This window comes from Caretta caretta, chromosome 1 (genome assembly GCF_965140235.1).
Source record: "Caretta caretta isolate rCarCar2 chromosome 1, rCarCar1.hap1, whole genome shotgun sequence".
NCBI classification, from domain to species: domain Eukaryota; kingdom Metazoa; phylum Chordata; order Testudines; family Cheloniidae; genus Caretta; species Caretta caretta.
Genome location: NC_134206.1, coordinates 186,862,423 through 186,884,367, shown reverse-complemented (window position 1 = coordinate 186,884,367; position 21,945 = coordinate 186,862,423). Strand labels below are relative to the sequence as shown.

General features: G+C 48.3%; 2 protein-coding genes across 4 annotated transcripts in view; both read left to right on the top strand.

Moving 5' to 3' along the window:
- Positions 1 to 21,945, top strand: part of IGSF3 (immunoglobulin superfamily member 3) — a 170,474-nt gene that overhangs the window by 66,349 nt on the left and 82,180 nt on the right. The window lies entirely within an intron of this gene.
- On the top strand, positions 19,332 to 21,584 carry LOC125644817 (uncharacterized). The gene is made up of 2 exons (XM_048869361.2): positions 19,332 to 20,530; positions 21,119 to 21,584. The coding sequence occupies exons 1-2, from the start codon at positions 19,954 to 19,956 to the stop codon at positions 21,202 to 21,204; spliced, it is 663 nt and encodes a 220-aa protein (XP_048725318.1). The 5' UTR covers positions 19,332 to 19,953; the 3' UTR covers positions 21,205 to 21,584.

The window sequence follows — 21,945 nt, the reverse complement described above, 5'->3', positions numbered from 1 at the left end:
GATCTGTGATCTTCACTCTTAGCTTTCAGGGCCCTACCGGTCTGGTAGACTCTCCAAGTGTGTCTCAGGGCTGCTGACTTTAAATCTGATGTGATCAGGAGCAGCATGTTCAAAATCTCAGTCCTGAATTTCCCACTAGGCTGTTCCAAACTTGGCTGTGATAATCTCTGGAGCTAGTTAAGTGCTGCATATGTTCTGGTATGCAGCACTCTAAAGGGCATTATTAAATATTACGTATTACTAAGAACAGTAATTCAACATCCTATTAACTATGAAATATACAAAGGAAATATTGTTTTAGCCAGCACAGGCAGGGCAGGGTGCCCATGAGGCATGGATGGATCAGGTTGTGCCCACACACCCTTTCAGTTTGTTACACATTTATTGAAGGGAACCTGGCTTTATAAATGCTAAATAAATCTATTTCTCTGTTACAAACACTAGCACTAAATATATTCTTTTCTCTTCTTGAAAATGAGAGAATCTTGAAAATCCAATTTGCTTGCCAGTTTGTGCTGTGTATACAAACCACTGGAAATACATAAGCAATAAGTTACTCATCTGAGGGTTAATGACCAGGCTCTTCAGCCCTGTAACCATTGAAGAACTGTACCACTGCAAATTATATTGATGTAAATTGCAACAATGCAGCTCCTCTGCACCAGTCAACCTGTTTCAGGTGCACTAGAACAACCTGTCCGCACGCTCTTGACTGCATTGTGGGTGCTTATCCCACAGTTCCCAGCACAGCTCCTTGAAGGTTAGCTAGCTTGCACAGGAATACATGGACCTCATGAAGGAAGAGGCTAGCAAAGAGACATGAGCTATAGTTGTTGGAGGCTCATTCGGCCCATAATATATAAGTAAGAAACTCTGAACTGTTGAACCTGCCTGCCAGAGATGCCTACAGGCTACGAAGTGCAGAGCCTTGAACAGAAGAGTCACCTGAAGGGGCGTTGTGGGGCATTTGGAGAAGACTGGGGGGACCCATTGCAACAGTGATGCAGCAACACTAGGGCTTCCAGGAATCCTTCAGCTTTACAACAATGCCACTTTGGGTCCATCTGCATACAATAGTGGTGAGACTTGGTCCAAATGAGTGCTGCAGGGCCGGTGCTCGCAGTGCTTGTTTAACAAATAAAACTATGGAGGCATTACAAGTAATACCAAAGGCCACACTAGAGCAGTGGTGCATAAACTTTTTCCAGTTGCAACTCCATTCCCTTTCACAGAATTTGTCATGCCCCCTCCACTACATGTAATCTGAAACTGTGTTTTGTTTTGTCTGTTTTTTTCCCCAAGGGCTCTACCCTTCAGTGGGACTGAGATCCTGCTGTCATAATAGCGGGAGCAGGATAAAAATTCAACAGACAATGCCAGAGTGGGTAGTGTGGGGTGGGATGGGAGTGTGATTAAAAAAATGGTACTTCTGTGCCACAAACAACGTGAATGCCCCAGCCAGCAGCCACCGCTCTTACTTCTGCACTGCTGCCGGTAGCGGTTCTGCCTTCAGAGGTAGGCGTACCGAGAGCGGCAGCTGCTGGCTGGGGCATTCATGTTGTTTGTGGCATGGGAGGACTTTTTAAAATCTCATCCTGCCCACAATACCCAGTCTATTTTTATCCCTCTATTGTGGCAGCAGTACCTGCTGGATCCCAGTTTCTTCGCGTCCCCTCAGAAAATGTCTCTCACCCCAGTTGGCACACCACAGCTCTAGACAACCTGTCCAGTAGCAGAACTCCCCCGTCCAGTAGCAGAACTCCCCCGCATGTAGGTCTGGAGGAAGCAGCATTTCCTTAGCCCTGGTCTACACTAGGACTTTAGATCGAATTTAGCAGCGTTAAATCGATTTAAACCTGCACCCGTCCACACAATGAAGCCCTTTATTTCGACTTAAAGGGCTCTTAAAATCGATTTCCTTACTCCACCCCTGACAAGTGGATTAGCGCTTAAATCGACGTTGCCGGCTCGAATTTGGGGTACTGTGGACACAATTCGATGGTATTGGCCTCCGGGAGCTATCCCAGAGTGCTCCATTCTGACCGCTCTGGACAGCGCTCTCAACTCAGATGCACTGGCCAGGTAGACAGGAAAAGAACCGCGAACTTTTGAATCTCATTTCCTGTTTGGCCAGCGTGGCAAGCTGCAGGTGACCATGCAGAGCTCATCAGCAGAGGTGACCATGATGGAGTCCCAGAATCGCAAAAGAGCTCCAGCATGGACTGAACGGGAGGTACGGGATCTGATCGCTGTTTGGGGAGAGGAATCCGTGCTATCAGAACTCCGTTCCAGTTTTCGAAATGCCAAAACCTTTCTGAAAATCTCCCAGGGCATGAAGGACAGAGGCCATAACAGGGACCCGAAGCAGTGCCGCGTGAAACTGAAGGAGCTGAGGCAAGCCTACCAGAAAACCAGAGAGGCGAACGGCCGCTCTGGGTCAGAGCCCCAAACATGCCGCTTCTATGATGAGCTGCATGCCATTTTAGGGGGTTCAGCCACCACTACCCCAGCCGTGTTGTTTGACTCCTTCAATGGAGATGGAGGCAATACAGAAGTAGGTTTTGGGGACGAAGAAGATGATGATGAGGAGGTTGTAGATAGCTCACAGCAAGCAAGCGGAGAAACCGGTTTTCCCGACAGCCAGGAACTGTTTCTCACCCTAGACCTGGAGCCAGTACCCCCCGAACCCACCCAAGGCTGCCTCCTGGACTCAGCAGGCGGAGAAGGGACCTCTGGTGAGTGTACCTTTTAAAATGCTATACATGGTTTAAAAGCAAGCATGTGAAAGGATTACTTTGCCCTGGCATTTGCGGTTCTGCCTTTGCAAAAGGTTTCTGGGGAGGGCAGCCTTATTTCGTCCTTCATGGTAGGACACTTTACCACTCCAGGCCAGCAACACGTACTGGGGAATCACTGTAGAACAAAGCATTGCAGTGTATGTTTGCTGGCATTCAACCAAAATCCGTTCACGCGGTGGGAGGAGGCAAAATGCGACCTTGTAACGAAAGCACATGTGCTATGTATGTAATGTTAACTTTCAAGGTTTACCCTGAAAGAGTGTAGCCACTGTTTTATAAAATGTGTCTTTTTAAATACCGCTGTCCCTTTTTTTTTCTCCACCAGCTGCATGTGTTTCAATGATCACAGGATCTTCTCCTTCCCAGAGGCTAGTGAAGCTTAGAAAGAAAAAAAAACGCACTCGCGATGAAATGTTCTCCGAGCTCATGCTGTCCTCCCACACTGACAGAGCACAGACGAATGCGTGGAGGCAAATAATGTCAGAGTGCAGGAAAGCACAAAATGACCGGGAGGAGAGGTGGCGGGCTGAAGAGAGTAAGTGGCGGGCTGAAGAGAGTAAGTGGCGGGCTGAAGACAGGGCTGAAGCTCAAAGGTGGCGGCAGCGTGATGAGAGGAGGCAGGATTCAATGCTGAGGCTGCTGCAGGACCAAACCAGTATGCTCCAGTGTATGGTTGAGCTGCAGCAAAGGCAGCTGGAGCACAGACTGCCACTGCAGCCCCTCTGTAACCAACCGCCCTCCTCCCCAAGTTCCATAGCCTCCACACCCAGACGCCCAAGAACACGGTGGGGAGGCCTCCGGCCAACCAGCCACTCCCCCACAGAGGATTGCCCAAAAAAAAGAAGGCTGTCATTCAATAAATTTTAAAGTTGTAAACTTTTAAAGTGCTGTGCTTAAAGTGCTGTGTGGCATTTTCCTTCCCTCCTCCACCACCCCTCCTGGGATACCTTGGTAGTCATCCCCCTATTTGTGTGATGAATGAATAACGAATGCATGACTGTGAAGCAGCAATGACTTTATTGGCTCTGCAAGCAATGATTAAAGGGAGGAGGGGAGGGTGGTTAGCTTACAGGGAAGTAGAGTGAACCAAGGGGCGGGGGGGTTCATCAAGGAGAAACAAACAGAACTTTTACACCGTAGCCTGGCCAGTCATGAAACTGGTTTTCAAAGCTTCTCTGATGCGTACCGCGCCCTCCTGTGCTCTTCTAACCGCCCTGGTGTCTGGCTGCGCGTAACCAGCAGCCAGGCGATTTGCCTCAACCTCCCACCCCGCCATAAACGTCTCCCCCTTACTCTCACAGATATTGTGGAGCACACAGCAAGCAGTAATAACAGTGGGAATATTGGTTTCGCTGAGGTCTAAGCGAGTCAATAAACTGCGCCAGCGCGCCTTTAAACGTCCAAATGCACATTCTACCACCATTCTGCACTTGCTCAGCCTGTAGTTGAACAGCTCCTGACTACTGTCCAGGCTGCCTGTGTACGGCTTCATGAGCCATGGCATTAAGGGGTAGGCTGGGTCCCCAAGGATAACTATAGGCATTTCAACATCCCCAACAGTTATTTTCTGGTCTGGGAATAAAGTCCCTTCCTGCAGCTTTTGAAACAGACCAGAGTTCCTGAAGATGCGAGCATCATGCACCTTTCCCGGCCATCCCACGTTGATGTTGGTGAAACGTCCCTTGTGATCCACCAGAGCTTGCAGCACTATTGAAAAGTACCCCTTGCGGTTTATGTACTCGGCGGCTTGGTGCTCCGGTGCCAAGATAGGGATATGGGTTCCATCTATAGCCCCACCACAGTTAGGGAATCCCATTGCAGCAAAGCCATCCACTATGACCTGCACATTTCCCAGGGTCACTACCCTTGATATCAGCAGATCTTTGATTGCGTGGGCTACTTGCATCACAGCAGCCCCCACAGTAGATTTGCCCACTCCAAATTGATTCCCAACTGACCGGTAGCTGTCTGGCGTTGCAAGCTTCCACAGGGCTATCGCCACTCGCTTCTCAACTGTGAGGGCTGCTCTCATCTTGGTATTCATGCGCTTCAGGACAGGGGAAAGCAAGTCACAAAGTTCCATGAAAGTGCCCTTACGCATGCGAAAGTTTCGTAGCCACTGGGAATCGTCCCAGACCTGCAACACTATGCGGTCCCACCAGTCTGTGCTTGTTTCCCGAGCCCAGAATCGGCGTTCCACAGCATGAACCTGCCCCATTAGCACCATGATGCATGCATTGGCAGGGCCCATGCTTTCAGAGAAATCTGTGTCCATGTCCTGATCACTCACGGGACCGCGCTGACGTCGCCTCCTCGCCCGGTATCGCGTTGCCATGTTCTGGTGCTGCATATACTGCTGAATAATGCGTGTGGTGGTTAATGTGCTCCTAATTGCCAAAGTGAGCTGAGCGGGCTCCATGCTTGCCGTGGTATGGCGTCCGCACAGAAAAAAGGCGCGGAACGATTGTCTGCCGTTGCTCTGACGGAGGGAGGGGCGACTGACGACACGGCTTACAGGGTTGGCTTCAGGGAGCTAAAATCAACAAAGGGGGTGCCTGTACATCAAGGAGTATTTCAGGCAGGACTGCACGGAGGGTTCCAATAAGAAATGGTGCACCTAAGTTATCGTTGTTATTGGAACAAGGAGGTTAGCCTGGCCTCTGATTGATACATGGCTAGATTTACCTCGCTGCACCTTCTCTGTGAGTGACTGCAGTGTGACCTAGAGGAATGAGTCCCCTAGACAGGGGAGGAGGCAAATGAGTACAAAACAAATCTGGTCTATTTCTTGTTTTGACCCACTCCATCTATCTTTTACATCTTTGGCTGGCAGCAGACGGTGCAGAAGGACTGCATGCCATCCACATCTCATGGCTGCTTGGCAGAAGATGGTACAGTACGACTGCTAGCCATCCTCATCTCCTGCCTGCCTGGCAGAAGATGGTACAATACGACTACTAGCAATCCCCATCTCTTGCCTGCCTGGCAGAAGATGGTACAGTACGACTGCTAGCAGTCCGTATCGCCTGCCTGCTCACCATAAGACGGTTCAATAGGACTGACTGCAGGACTAAAGAGAATGACCTGGTCAAGTCACTCCAAATTTAGTCCCTGCGCCCATGTCTGCCCAGGCGCTCCCAGCCGACGCGGCCAGGAGCACCTCGGACACGATGAGGACGACTACCAGTCGTATTGCACCGTCTGCTGCCAGAAGGCAAGGGGTTGCTGCTACTGTGCAGCAAAGCCGTACCGCGTCTGCCAGCACCCAGGAGACATAGGGTGACGGTTACCTGAGCGGGCTCCATGCTTGCTGTGGTATGGCGTCTGCACAGGTAACTCAGGAAAAAAGGCGCGAAATGATTGTCTGCCCTTGCTTTCACGGGGGGAGGGAGGGAACGGGAGGCTGACGATATGTACCCAGAACCACCCGCGACAATGTTTTAGCCCCATCAGGCATTGGGATCTCAACCCAGAATTCCAATGGGCAGCGGAGACTGCGGGAACTGTGGGATAGCTACCCACAGTGCAACGCTCCGGAAGTCGACGCTTGCCTCGGTACTGTGGAAGCGCTCCGCCGAGTTAATGCACTTAATGCACTTAGAGCATTTACTGTGGGGACACACACACTCGAATTTATAAAACCGATTTCTAAAAAACCGACTTCTATAAATTCGACCTTATTCCGTAGTGTAGACATACCCTTAGTGGGGCAATGGAAGTGAATTTGTGTCTGGAGTAGTTGTCTCACTAGTGGGGTTGCTATTGGCTATGGTGGCTGAGAGGCTGAATATCCGCACCTGGGAGCCACTTCCATGGGACCAGTTCCCCCTTGGACAGTGGTTCATGGGTGGGGTAAGTTGTATCCAGGCATCCTTTCTGCATTTAAAAATGGACCAAAGCTGGACTCTGTACCTGCTATTAAGGCAAGACTTCAAATAGGATTGGCAAAGCCCATCCTCTGGGCTAGAATAGAGGGACTGGGGTGATTACCTCCATGCTGTCTCTTGCCATTTGGTTACCCCCTAATACACACACGTATGTGTGTGTAGATCTAGATAGATATAAAAATGTTGAGGAATTAATGGAAAACCAAAGAAGATACTGAAGGCCTCTGAAGTGACTTGATTGGTAACAAGGGCTTGAGAGGAATAGGTAACATACTAGTGCAACAGTTCTCAAACTGTGGGTTGGGACCCCAAAGTGGGTCGCGACCCTGTTTTAATGGGGTTGCCAAGGGCTGGCATTAGCCTTGCTGGGGCCCAGGGCCGAAGCCCAAGCCCCATTGCCCAAGAGCTTCAGCAGTGAGTGTGTGTGAGGGTGGTGGAGGGGGGCTCAGGTTACAGGCCCCCCGGCTGACGCTGAAGCCCTTAGGATTCGGCTTTGGCCCCCACACCAGGAGTGGTGGGGCTCTGGCTTTGGCGCCTCCTGCCTGGGGGTGGCAGGGCTGGGACAGGCTCAGGCGAGCTCAGGCTTCAATCCTCCCTCCTGGGGGTTGTGTAGCAATTTTTGTTGTCAGAAGGGGGTTGCAATGCAATGAAGTTTGAGAACCGCTGTACTAGTGTTTAGTTCATTTTAGATGATTTACACCTTATTTTTGTGGCCAGAGCAGACAGCGCAATGTCTTTCACCTCAGAGGCGTGATGCCCATCAGATTTCATCTACTTCAGGAGGATCCTACTGAAGGTCCGATCTAACTCTTTGCAGTGTCTTGTGGTTGTCTTCAAAGATGTGGTGTGGGGATTTAGTGGAACCTTGGCAAGACAGCACTGGTTCTCCTATCTCAGGTCAGGGCTTGTCACTTCAAGTGAATTCACTGCTGGTGAAAGGTGCCAGTCTGAAGTTCCCTGTCTAGGCAAAGAACAGGCAAGTGCAAGCTTTCCTATGCTGCTATATCGGGGTGGCCAACCTGAGCCTGAGAAGGAGCCAGAATTTACCAATGTACATTGCCAAAGAGCCACAGTAATACGTCAGCAGCCCCCCATCCGCTCCCCTGCTCCCACGCCTCCCGCCCACCGGCAGCTCCCCTCCCCGCACCTCCCAATCAGCTGTTTCATGGTGTGCAGGAGACTTGGAGGGGGAGGAGCGAGGGCATAACAGGCTCAAGGGAGTGGGCGGGAAGGGGTGGAGTGGGCGTAGGGCCTGTGGCAGAGCCGGGGGTTGAGCAGTGAGCATCTCCTGGCCCACTGGAAAGTTGGCACCTGTAGCTCCAGCCCCGGAGTCGGTGCTTGTACAAGGAGATGCATATTAACTTCTGAAGAGCCGCATGTGGCTCCGGAGCCACAGTTCGGCCACCCCTGTGCTATATCATTGACCACCTTTAGGGGTTTGAGAGGGGAGTCTGTTTTCCATGGTCCATTCAATCCTTGGTGCCTCCGTTAAGACTGCAATGAGCAAGCTGCATAGTACTCATTACAGGGATGGCTTTTGATGTGGTCATTTGTACACTAGGAGCCAGACTGAAATCTTCAAATTTTCTTCCATAATCTACTGCAGAAGTATCGGGTGTTACCAGCTTTTGGTCACTACCCACCTGTGTTTGATTTGAACCAGTGACCTATAGGTCCCTATCCCATTACCGGTCACTTGAGACACGCAGACACCAATTTTCTTAGCTGAAGTTACCCAGGTGAGGGAAATAGTATGATGTATAGATATACTAGAAAAGAGAACCACCGGTTGAATCACATGTCGTTCCCTGACGTTCCTTGACATGAGACCTACAAATAAAGCCAGGAATACAAACCTGTGCCGAACCTGATTAAGCTTAAGAGATCTGACTGTCCTATCCTGGGGGGTATTGCTGCAGGCCGTCTAACTGGGAACTGTTCCCACTGCAGCAGCACTAACATTAGGATTTGTCACTCAGACCCCATCACGATGTGCATTTTGTCCATTGAACGTAGCTCTTATGCCACGTGCTCCTGTGAAAATCTCGTTTAGTCGTTATACTGCAAGTGGATTCCACCGAGAGCCTCATCTCTCAAATATCTCTGCAAAAGTCTTTACAGTCACTGCTCCAGCAATGTCTGTGTTTTGCAAAGTAGGGACAAGCCATTCTGCACTTGGCAATATCTCACACGCAGCCTTGAGAATCAGGGTCTGTTTTTACTGAATGAGTGAACGTTGGTCAAGACCCCAGGGTTGTCTCTTACTTCTCCACCCCAAACAGGTGTCATGACACCTTAAACTTCCATCTGAATTGGGCCTTAGAGACAGGCATGTTCTGTTTTAATAACCTGCTGAGGGGCATTCCCTTCTAATCCCCCTTGGCACTGCAGCACCAGCACTGAATTGTGCAATTTTGATGCAGAACCAGAACTGATTTTCCCACTTGGCATGATGGTCCCTGCCCAGCGGTTTGGTGTCCCACTCACCATGTTGCCTGAAGCACAGAGAGCGCTCACTGGGGTGCTTCCTCCTGTGCCGGATGCATGTGTAGCAATGCAGCAAGTGCATGGTGCTCTTGCGACCTGAATTCTGCCAGCATGCTCTATGCAGAGTGCCCGGCACCTCGGTACTCAATGACCCTGGTCTGCAGGGAACGAGGAAGCGCAGCTTCACATACACCAGAAAACTACTGCTAGCTAAGGTAAATGTACAGGGACCGTACTCTGTAGGAAGCCTAGCAGGCTCCCCGTTGTCTTGTCAGCTGTTGGCCAGCCGGCAGCAAGAAGTCTGCACCATTTTTGTGGACTACATAAAACCAAACACTTTCATTCCTTGCCAGTATACGTGTATTTTAGAGGATGTTTGCGTAGCTCGTACCCTTGTTCCTGCCAGTTGGATTTGTTTGTCTAGGAGCAGCATCCCTTGAAACACAATGACTCTTGTTCCTTTGTCTCCTCCAGTACCACGGAGTTAATCTTTTTCTTGGCACCTGATTATTTGCCGCTGTGGGTGTACACATGTGCTTCCCTGCTGCTTGTTTTGAAATTCTCATTTTGTATGCCTTAATCCCTGTCTAGAAGCCGTAGCCAGTTCCCTGATGCATCTCAGTGACTTTGGGTTAATACCTGAGCCATGGTGAGAAACCACTGCTGAGAAAATCCAGCTTCTCGCCTTCAGTCTCCTGATAATCAGTGTGCTGGTGGAGTTCGTGGGAGGCTTGAGATCCAGGTGTGTGTGTGTCTGTGTTTCAAGGGGGTGGTCTGGTGAATGAAATGCTTTATAAACAGTATTAAAGCCTCGGATTCCCCCTGTGAGGTGGATGAGTATCGTTATCCCCAGTCTACGAGTGGCGAATCAGAGGCATAGAGATGGTGACTTGCAGAATCACACAGCAATGACAGACAGAAATAAAGCCCCAGAATTCTTGCTTGTTTCCCTGCTCTAATCAAAAGGCCATGTTTCCCCCCCACCCCATATAAAGAAGCTATTGGGAGTTAATTTCCTCCTTGTGTGTCAGTCTTTAGAAAATGGTGGTCATTAGAATAGCTGGCATATGACTGCCACACCTAGATCTCTACACTTTGTCCTGATGTTAGGGTGCCAGCTTTTAGCCTGGTGTTCCACCAAACGTTTAAGTTTGGTACTTCTACAGAAAGTGCTGCTGTCTCTTTATAGCGAGCATAGATGCAAATCTCTACAGGTGCCTTCTAGCATTTCCCCTCCCCCCCCCCCCCCCCGCCCCCACTTAGATGCCTGTGCTTTGCTGTTCCAGTAAACTCAGCTGTTTGGGCGTCAAGCTTTTTGAAGATTGCTTTCATCTTCCCCTGCATCCCACTAAAGACCCCCTAAATGTAAAGCCAGTTCAGAGTGCAACTATTTGCCTTCCTTGTATATCCCTCTTGTTCCCCTGAGTCTTCCTGGTGGTGATTCTCAGCCCCCTCCCTCCCCCACCCCCATCTAGACCAGTGAAAAGTTATCTGATTTTATTTTCCCTGGTGCTTTTGTCGGTGTGTAATTAGCTGGTGCTGCCAGCGAAGTGTTGCTCCCGGGAGATTCTCTCTCTGACATTCGCAGCAGACGGTGACTAAAACAAAGAGACAGCTCTGTGTGCACAACATGTTCGCTTTGTACATTTCGTACTTCTTGCTGCTGTTGTGAGCACAAAGGGATCGCAGATGTGGAATAAATGGGAGCGGTTTGAACGAGCACCATAATCTCCCCTTTCCCCTCACTCTCTCCCTCCCCCCTGCTGCCCCTTTGCAGTCATTAGTTTGATTAAAATTGCATGAGCCACACTGGTGTGTATTTTTTTTCCTCCTTAACAAGAGAACATTTTGAGGTTTGATGAGGTGACTCTTCTCTAAGGAAAGGAAGTGGAGAAAGGGATTCAAGTTGTTTTAAAAACTCTCCATATGTATGGGTTACAGTCTTGGCCATAGGGCTGGCAATACCTGCTTTTCCTATAGGCATGCCACAAATAGACGTCCCTTGTGGCATGGTACCTGCTAACTGCCAACATAACTCCTAGTCAGGCTGGAGTGAAATTGATTTGGTAACAAAAAAGAACTTGCTTACACTCTGGCTTCTAGCAGGAACATCCAAAAGGATATGGCAGGTGTGTAGTTTGCCCTAGAGGAACAAGCACATCTTTTGTCCAGGGCTTCCTGGATTTGTAATGGAATCTAAACATTATAAACAAACTGCTACATTGGATTATAAAACAAATACTAAAAGTAAAAAATTCTTCTCTCCTGCTGTCTTTGCTTTGCAAAAACTGAAGTACTGTATTTGCCAGTGCTTAAGCAGCCTCCCATGCCCTCCTCTGATCCCTCCTGAATGTACAGCTGTTCCCATAGTTGGAGGAAAATGTCATATTTCCTCCCCCCCCCCACCTTGTTGCTGTCTCTGATGCTGAGGCACTGTTGTAGAATGGCTGCAGCAGCTCACTGGGAATCAAGAGATCTGGATTCTATTTCTGGCTCTGCCACTGACTCACAGCTTGACCTTGGGTAAGTCCCTAACTTCTCTGCTTCTCTGTCCCCAGTCTGTAAAATGTAGATAATACTCACTTCCCTCCTGGAAGGCTGAATTGAATTGAATTAGGGTGACCAGATGTCCCGATTTTATAGTGACAGTCCCGATATTTGGCACTTTTTCTTATATAGGTGCCAATGACCCCCCACCCCCTGTCCCGATTTTTCACACTTACTATCTGGTCACCCTAGAATTGAATTGATGTTTGCAATGTGCTCTGAGAGGATCTATGTATATGCAAGGTATTTTTTCCTCCAGCTTTGTTCCTCCCTCGCCATGGTATTTCAGGCCAATCTGGTTCACAGAGCCTGCCTTTCTGAGACTCAGAGTTTTGGCCCTGTGTATTGGGGAGCACAGAGAATTGCTGGTGATGTTTATATGATTAGTTGTCCCCAAGGTGCTCTGCCTCTGGAGCTGTTAGACATGCAGGATTAATCTTTCCTTCCAGACTTGAACAGCAGGAATCCACTCGGAGTATGTAAAATGGGGCTCTGGGCAGCTGCAGGAGGGGCTGATAGTCTAGATGCCAGCTGGCTGCGGTGGAATAAGGAACTCTTAAAGCATAGTAGCTTTGTGGAGCTGCCCTGCCCTGTGCAGTAGCTGTAAGCACAACACACAGTGTGCTTGTCTCTTGGAAGGGAACTATCTAATCAAAGCTATTCTGAGGCGGGACACAGCTTTCTCCCAGAAATGTGTCAATTGCGTCGATCTGCTCACAGGAACAGTTCAGGATCCTGGCAGGTGAGCCTGCTCAAGGCAGAAAGAAAAGGAGTACTTGTGGCACCTTAGAGACTAACCAATTTATTTGAGCATGAGCTTTCGTGAGCTACAGCTCACTTCATCAGATGTATACCGTGGAAACTGCAGCAGACTTTATATATACACAGAGAATATGAAACAATACCTCCTCCCACCCCACTGTCCTGCTGGTAATAGCTTATCTAAAGTGATCATCGGGTGGGCCATTTCCAGCACAAATCCAGGTTTTCTCACCCTCCACCCCCACACACAAATTCACTCTCCTGCTGGTGCTAGCCCATCCAAAGTGACAACTCTTTACATAATCAAGTCGGGCTATTTCCTGCATAAATCCAGGTTTTCTCACATCCCCCCCACCCCCATACACACACAAACTCACTCTCCTGCTGGTAATAGCTCATCTAAACTGACCACTCTCCAAGTTTAAATCCAAGTTAAACCAGAACATCTGGGGGGGGGGGGGGGGGGTAGGAAAAAACAAGAGGAAACAGGCTACCTTGCATAATGACTTAGCCACTCCCAGTCTCTATTTAAGCCTAAATTAATAGTATCCAATTTGCAAATGAATTCCAATTCAGCAGTTTCTCGCTGGAGTCTGGATTTGAAGTTTTTTTGTTTTAAGATAGCGACCTTCATGTCTGTGATTGCGTGACCAGAGAGATTGAAGTGTTCTCCGACTGGTTTATGAATGTTATAATTCTTGACATCTGATTTGTGTGCATTTATTCTTTTACGTAGAGACTGTCCAGTTTGACCAATGTACATGGCAGAGGGGCATTGCTGGCATATGATGGCATATATCACATTGGTGGATGTGCAGGTGAATGAGCCTCTGATAGTGTGGCTGCTGTTATTAGGCCCTGTGATGGTGTCCCCTGAATAGATATGTGGGCACAATTGGCAACGGGCTTTGTTGCAAGGATAAGTTCCTGGGTTAGTGGTTCTGTTGTGTGGTATGTGGTTGTTGGTGAGTATTTGCTTCAGGTTGCGGGGCTGTCTGTAGGCAAGGACTGGCCTGTCTCCCAAGACTTGTGAGAGTGTTGGGTCATCCTTCAGGATAGGTTGTAGATCCTTAATAATGCGATGGAGGGGTTTTAGTTGGGGGCTGAAGGTGACCGCTAGTGGCGTTCTGTTATTTTCTTTGTTAGGCCTGTCCTGTAGTAGGTAACTTCTGGGAACTCTTCTGGCTCTATCAATCTGTTTCTTTACTTCTGCAGGTGGGTATTGTAGTTGTAAGAAAGCTTGACAGAGATCTTGTAGGTGTTTGTCTCTGTCTGAGGGGTTGGAGCAAATGCGGTTGTATCGCAGAGCTTGGCTGTAGACGATGGATCGTGTGGTGTGGTCAGGGTGAAATCTGGAGGCATGCAGGTAGGAATAGCGGTCAGTAGGTTTCCGGTATAGGGTGGTGTTTATGTGGCCATTGTTTATTAGCACTGTAGTGTCCAGGAAGTGGATCTCTTGTGTGGACTGGACCAGGCTGAGGTTGGTGGTGGGATGGAAATTGTTGAAATCATGGTGGAATTCCTCAAGGGCTTCTTTTCCATGGGTCCAGATGACAGGTGAAGGCAGGTGTCTCACAATCCAGGCAGGTCCCTCTAAGGAGAGAGATGATCTGTCTAGCCCTATGGAACACCCTCACAGCCTTTGGGGGCAGAACATATTCCTGAGTGAGGGTCCGTTGGCAGTGAGGAAATAACCTGTTGCTAGCAGTCCTTGCCAGAAGGTCCTCCTGGCCTCCCCGCAGCTGATACTGAAAACAGTTTTGTCCCCATTAACAGCTATCCTGCTTTCAGGACTGCTTGGTAGAAGAGTGGGGGTTGGGGAAGCCGCTGGTGACAAGCATGTGTAGTTTTCCTAACAAACACAGGCTCCAAGTAAGAGTTGCCCACGCAGAACAAGGAGACAAGCACTACTTGCTAGCATTGATGGTCATCCTCTGCTGGATTAATCTGTTTATAGCTGATATCTGGTCTTGACTCAACCTGTGATGATGGTCACCTCTGTGACTGGAGTGCCTCATGGCACAAATCAGTGCACCTCCAAAGCTGAATGATATGTGAAACTTAGTTTGTCTGTAGAGCAGCGATGGCTATGCAACACCTGGGGCCTGTAGTAAATAGGAATGGCTGCTTCTGGACCAATGGGTCAGACCTTGACCGGCTGCCTTTTAGTGGTCCAGGCCTTGCACATCAAGTTTCAAGGTAATTTTTATACTTAACCTCCTTGATGAACTATGTCAGTTTATCAGAGTAGAACCCCATGGCTGTACCAGCTGCCTCCCAGTTCAGTTGTGTGCACTCAACTGCAATAAAGCTTGGGTTGATCTGGCCACAGGCCTAAATGAATGAATGGCAAGCAGCAGTATCTCCCTGGGGCCATGTGAAGAAGTTTATTACTAAGAACATAAGAACGGCCATACTGGTTCAGACCAAAGGTCCATCTAGCCCAGTATTCTGTCTTCCGACAGCGGCCAATGCCAGGTGCCCCAGAGGAAATGAATAGAACAGGTAATCATCACGTGATCCATCCCCGTCGCCCATTCCCAGCTTCTGGCAAACAGAGGCTACGGACACCATCCTGGCTAATAGCCACTGATGGACCTATCCCCCATATATTTATCTAGTTCTTTTTTGAACCCTGTTATAGTCTTGGCCTTCACAACATCCATCCACAGGTTGACTGTGTGTTGTGTGAAGAAATACTTCCTTTTATTTGTTTTAAACCTGCTGCCGATTAATTTAATTAGGTGACCCCTCGTTCTCGTGTTATGAGGAGTAAATAACACTTCCTTATTTACTTTCTTCACACCAGTCATGCTTTTATAGACCTCTATCATATTCCCCCCTTTGTCATCACTTTTCCAAGATGAAAAGTCCCAGTCTTATTAATCTCTCCTAATAAGAAACTGTTCCATACCCCTAATAATTTTTGTTACCCTTTTCTGGTTAGGGTCTGGAATGGCTAAAGGGAGGAGTCTAGAACAGCGGTCCTAAAAGCCTGGAATACTAGTCCTCTGTAGCTGTACCTTGATTGTGTAAATCCCTGTGTAATGGGTGAGGTCCAGGAGGTTTTGTGATTGACTTTGTCGTTCACCCTCAGCACTACAACCATTGTACTCTTAACACTGTGAGGTTGGGGGTATGAATTGGTGAAATAACTGGTTCCTCTCTGATGACTGATTCTTACAAGATCCCCCTCTGTGTGAGCTGCTCTTCCTTCATTCTTAGGAATATGAAGCACTCCCAGGTTCAGAGGATGTCTAAAACAGATAAGCCAGGATGGTAGGAAGCCTCCAGTAATTTAGGTCTAACATATTAAAGACCACTGGCTTTCACCCAAGTGCTGCTGTTTAATCAACTTCACTGTGAGCTGAAAACTTTAAACGCTTGAAATAGGTCAGCATACAGAGCTGCAGGTGAAGAGGTGGGAGGAAGGGGAAGGAAGCCTTGTACTTCTATACTAACAACTGGGGAAAGCTCCTAGCCTGAAATGCAAGGTCTGAACTCAAGATTCTTTGTGTTCCCACTATGGAGTGAATCTCCTGTATGTCCTAGAAAGCAGCTCAGCAGCTGCAGTGCAGACAGCCATTGACGCAAGGGCTAAAGGTTTATAAAGGGCCTGCAGAGCTTTATTTATTTATTTTAGGACCTCAAGATAAATATTAATAGTTATAAATCAAAATATTGGAATACTTACAGGGCCAGCAATTGGCTGGAATTTGATCCCTTTCACGTTATATAGTGACCCAGTCACACACGCAAAGAACTCTCCATTTGGATAGTTAGCCAACCAGGTTTGTGAAAGAATGGTAGGTTTTATGATAATAGCATGAAATTTGCCAGAGTCTTAAGACCTGTTCTGATAAATATTTTCAGATATGGGGCCATTGCCAACTAATGCCACGTTGGCTGTGGCGGCCATTTTAAATTCCTAATGCATTTTTTCTGCTGATTGTTTGTGGTATTAAACCTTCCCTGTGTGTTTTTATTTTTTGTACGTTTATATTCCTGTTGTCTGAGGTGTCCTAAAAACTAAAGCAATGAGTTGTGATGGCTTGAGATTAAACAAAAATGTAAAGAATTACCATGCTCAGGAACATGTCACTGGAGAGTATTTACTAAAATATTAATTACATAGACAATTAACACAATAAGTTTACAAGTTTCTGTTCATGATCAGAAAGTTACATTTTCCCCCTTGCTAATAACGATATTTCAGATTGATCTGTGCATAACAGGATATTGCTGTGTCTCAAAAAGATTGAAAAAGCACCTTATATAAACATGAGGGCTGTTAAATGATTTAAAAAAATTAATTGTGATTAATTGCTGTTTTAATTGCCCTGTTAAACAATTGAATACCATTTATTTAAATATTTTTGGATATTTCCTATACTTTCAAATATAGGCTCGGGGCTGGGTGCTCGGGGCTTCAGCCCCCTTGGGACTGAGGGTTTTAGCCTCCCATGATTAACATGTTAAAAAAAACTAATGTGTTCATTTTGTTTTCAGTTAATCTCAGGCGTTAACTGCAATTGATTGACAGCCCGAATAAACATGCAGCCTAAAACAAAATAAAAAACAAGAAAATCTTTCAGTCTTCGATGTATTCAAATGTCGCATTCCCCACTACACTGGCACGGGGTGATGTGACGCAGTGCTGTCTTGACGCAGTGCTGTCTTGACACACTTGCGCCTTGCCTGCACCCCAATTTGCAGCCACGTCTTAGGAGTTCACGGCTGTATTAGTAGGAGCATTGCCAGCAGATCGAGGGAAGTGATTATTCCCCTCTATTCGGCACTGGTGAGGCCACATTTGGAGTATTGTGTCCAGTTTTGGTCCCCCCCACTACAGAAGGGATGTGGACAAATTGGAGAGAGTCCAGCAGAGGGCAACAAAAATGATTAGGGGGCAGGGGCACATGACTTACGCGGAGAGGCTGAGGGAACTGGAGATATTTAGTCTGCAGAAGAGAAGAGCAAGGGGGGATTTGATAGCAGCCTTCAACTACCTGAAAGGGAGTTCCAAAGAGGATGGAGCTCGGCTGTTCTCAGTGGTGACAAATGACAGAACAAGGAGCAATGGTCTTAAGTTGCAGTGGGGGCGGTCTAGGCTGGATATTAGGAAACACTATTTCACTAGGAGGGTGGTGAAGCACTGAAATGGGTTACCTACGAAGGTGGTGGAATCTTCATCCTTAGAGGTTTTTAAGGCCCAGCTTGATAAAGTCCTGGCTGGGATGACTTAGTTGGTGTTGGTCCTGCTTTGACCAGGGGGTTGGACTAGATGACCTCCTGAGGTCTCTTCCAACCCTAATATTCTATGAGTTTAATAATCACTTGCTTCTGGGAGGGTTGTCCACAATGGACGCCACCCATCAGTGCCCTCAGCCCAACCCCATGCCTTGGATCAGGGAGTTCAGGAGCAGGTATCAAGGCCTGACCGGAGCAGTGTGGTTGGTATGCTGTGTATGCTGTGTTGCACCAGAGCAGCTTTGGTTAGTGGGAGGGCTTCCATAACTCTGCCCTTCTGCATGAAGAGTCGCCTGCAGGTCTCATCAGCAGTGTTTGTGCCACTGGTCCTTTTCATACAGAAGCACCACAAAGCTCTCCAACAGAGACCCTTAGATGATGGAACTATAAATTGTGGTGCCGCAGACAAATCCATGAAAGCCCGAGGTCACGTCTTCATATGTCTGCCAGGTCTCCCACGCAACCTCTTTCCTCTTCCAGCAAAGGCATACTCTGTTGCAACCAGTTTAGGCATGGAACCCCATTAAAGGCTTTGACTTGCCTAGGACAAGTGTCATGAGCAGATATCTTAACTGTTGTCCCAAATCCAATCCACAGTTCAGGGACCTGAAGCTTTGGCATGTATGTAACAGCAAGGAGTACTACGTCTGTGTCAGCTGTGCGTATGAGGACTTTAATACGTCCTCAACGGCATGCATCAGGAGCATGCAGCATCATTCTGGTATCTGCTTCCTTATAGTTGCATGGGGAAAGTCTGGTCTTATCACGTGCGGGACTGCAGTGTACATCTCGACCATCTGTGGTGATTACTTCTTTGTTTTCTACTGCCAGCTTTGTAATATACTTTGCAAGGAAGCAGAAGAGTTCATTTGTATTTTTATTGATGCACAGAAATTCTTGCCAGGTTAGTGGTAGAGGGACGTAAGGCTTGGCATTCCTCTTGATTCCCTTTCCTCCCCTGCTTCTGGTCTAGACCTTGAGACTATGTGCAATGTAAACATCCCACACTGTATCCATCTTTCTACCACAATGCAGCTGTGTCTGGAGGTATGGAATATATAGCCTAGTCAACAACTGTGTTGCTAGCAAGAAGTTTCAACATGTTCGCCAGAATTGGTGCTGGCAATCCGAATTCTGGTGGCCGATCCTCCTTTCACTGTCCCGCCACTCCTGCACTTTTAGATTTTCATTACTTGAATGCTGCATTACTTCATGCAACATGTCTTCCTTGCTTTTACGTGGCCTCTTTCTGATTGTTGGGAGTCTTTCAGCCAGTGATAACACGGATGGCTGAGATCTCAAGGTTCCAACTGTAAAGGCAAAATGCAACACTTAACAGAGGCAGCATTGTTCACACCAGACAGAGCAATGATTCCCCCATACTTAAGGGCAAGCACAGTCTACACAATAGCATAATTTGCCCGTCCCAAAGCGAGCACACAAAACCCACGGGAGCCCCAGAATAGTGAGTAAACACAGGCTCAGGCATGACTGATTGTTTTACGGCTGTACTGTCCTCTGGGTTTCTGTGCCTTGGGGAGAGCCAACAGTGGCGGGGGCCCCTATACTGATCACTGTCCCCACATTTTCCACAGGAGTTTGTCTTGGAATATATCTCTCTGCTGAGGGTGACGTGGGAAGCAAGGGAGGGTCTTCTACTGCAATGCAGCTTCCGCCTTGGCCCATACGCAGCTTGCCTCTGTACAGCAATGGTCCCCCCACCCCTCACGGCACAGGGGCAGAGTGGCTCTCCCAAGAAACCTGCGCAAGTGCATTGCCCAAGTTCTGGATGAGACCTTTGAAGAGATCACTGAGGCCAATTACCATGATGTGAGAGAGCACATCAGTGCCCTATTCCACATCTAGGCCCTGGTCTACACTAGGACTTTAGGTCGAATTTAGCAGCGTTAAATCGATGTAAACCTGCACCCGTCCACACAATGAAGCCCTTTATTTAGACTTAAAGGGCTCTTAAAATCTATTTCCTTACTCCACCCCTGACAAGTGGATTAGCGCTTAAATCGGCCTTGCTGGCTCGAATTTGGGGTACTGTGGATGCAATTTGACGGTATTGGCCTCCGGGAGCTATCCTAGAGTGCTCCATTGTGACCGCTGTGGACAGCACTCTCAACTCAGATGCACTGGCCAGGTAGACAGGAAAAGAACCGCGAACTTTTGAATCTCATTTCCTGTTTGGCCAGCGTGGCAAGCTGCAGGTGACCATGCAGAGCTCATCAGCACAGGTGACCATGATGGAGTCTCAGAATCGCAAAAGAGCTCCAGCATGGACCGAACGGGAGGTACGGGATCTGATCGCTGTTTGGGGAGAGGAATCCGTGCTATCAGAACTCCGTTCCAGTTTTCGAAATGCCAAAACCTTTGTCAAAATCTCCCAAGGCATGAAGGACAGAGGCCATAACAGGGACCCGAAGCAGTGCTGCGTGAAACTTAAGGAGCTGAGGCAAGCCTACCAGAAAACCAGAGGGGCGAACGGCCGCTCCGGGTCAGAGCCCCAAACATGCCGCTTCTATGATGAACTGCATGCCATTTTAGGGGGTTCAGCCGCCACTACCCCAGCCATGTTGTTTGACTCCTTCAATGGAGATGGAGGCAACATGGAAGCAGGTTTTGGGGACGAAGAAGATGATGATGAGGTTGTAGATAGCTCACAGCAAGCAAGCGGAGAAACCAGTTTTCCCAACAGCCAGGAACTGTTTCTCACCCTGGACCTGGAGCCAGTACCACCTGAACCCACCCAAGGCTGGTTCCTGGACCCGGCAGGTGGAGAAGGGACCTCCGGTGAGTGTACCTTTTAAAATACTATACGTGGTTTAAAAGCAAGCATGTGAAAGGATTACTTTGCCCTGGCATTCGCGGCTCTCCTGGATGTACTCCCAAAGCCTTTGCAAAAGGTTTCTGGGGAGGGCAGCCTTATTTCGTCCTTCATGGTAGGACACTTTACCACTCCAGGCCAGTAACACATACTCGGGAATCATTGTACAACAAAGCATTGCAGTGTATGTTTGCTGGCGTTCAAACAACATCCGTTCTTTATCTCTCTGTGTTATCCTCAGGAGAGTGAGATATAATTCATGGTCACCTGGTTGAAATAGAGTGTTTTTCTTCAGGGGACACTCAGAGGAGCCCGTTCCTGCTGGGCTGTTTGCCTGTGGCTAAACAGAAATGTTCCCCGCTGTTAGCCACGGGGAGTGGGGAGGGTTGAGGGGGTAGCCACGCGGTGGGGGCAGGCAAAATGCGACTTTGTAATGAAAGCACATGTGCTATGTATGTAATGTTAACAGCAAGGTTTGCCCTGAAAGAGTGTAGCCACTGTTTTATAAAATGTGTCTTTTTAAATACCGCTGTCCCTTTTTTTTCCTCCACCAGCTGCATGTGTTTCAATGATCACAGGATCTTCTCCTTCCCGGAGGCTAGTGAAGATTAAAAAGAAAAAAAAAACGCACTCGAGATGAAACGTTCTCCGAGCTCATGCTGTCCTCCCACACTGACAGAGAACAGACAAATGCATGGAGGCAAATAATGTCAGAGTGCAGGAAAGCACAAAATGACCGGGAGGAGAGGTGGCGGGCTGAAGACAGGGCTGAAGCTCAAATGTGGCGGCAGCGTGATGAGAGGAGGCAGGATTCAATGCTGAGGCTGCTGGAGGATCAAACCAGTATGCTCCAGTGTATGGTTGAGCTGCAGCAAAGGCAGCTGGAGCACAGACTGCCACTACAGCCCCTGTGTAACCAACCGCCCTCCTCCCCAAGTTCCATAGCCTCCACACCCAGACGCCCAAGAACGCGGTGGGGGGGCCGCCGGCCAACCAGCCACTCCACCACAGAAGATTGCCCAAAAAAAAGGCTGGCATTCAATAAATTTTAAAGTTGTAAACTTTTAAAGTGCTGTGTGGCATTTTCCTTCCCTCCTCCACCACCCCGCCTGGGATACCTTGCTAGTCATCCCCCTATTTGTGTGATGAATGAATAAAGAATGCACGAATGTGAAGCAACAATGACTTTATTGCCTCTGCAAGCGGTGATCGAAGGGAGGAGGGGAGGGTGGTTAGCTTACAGGGAAGTAGAGTGAACCAAGGGGCGGGGGGTTTCATCAAGGAGAAACAAACAGAACTTTCACACCGTAGCCTGGCCAGCCATGAAACTGGTTTTCAAAGCTTCTCTGATGCGTACCGCGCCCTCCTGTGCTCTTCTAAC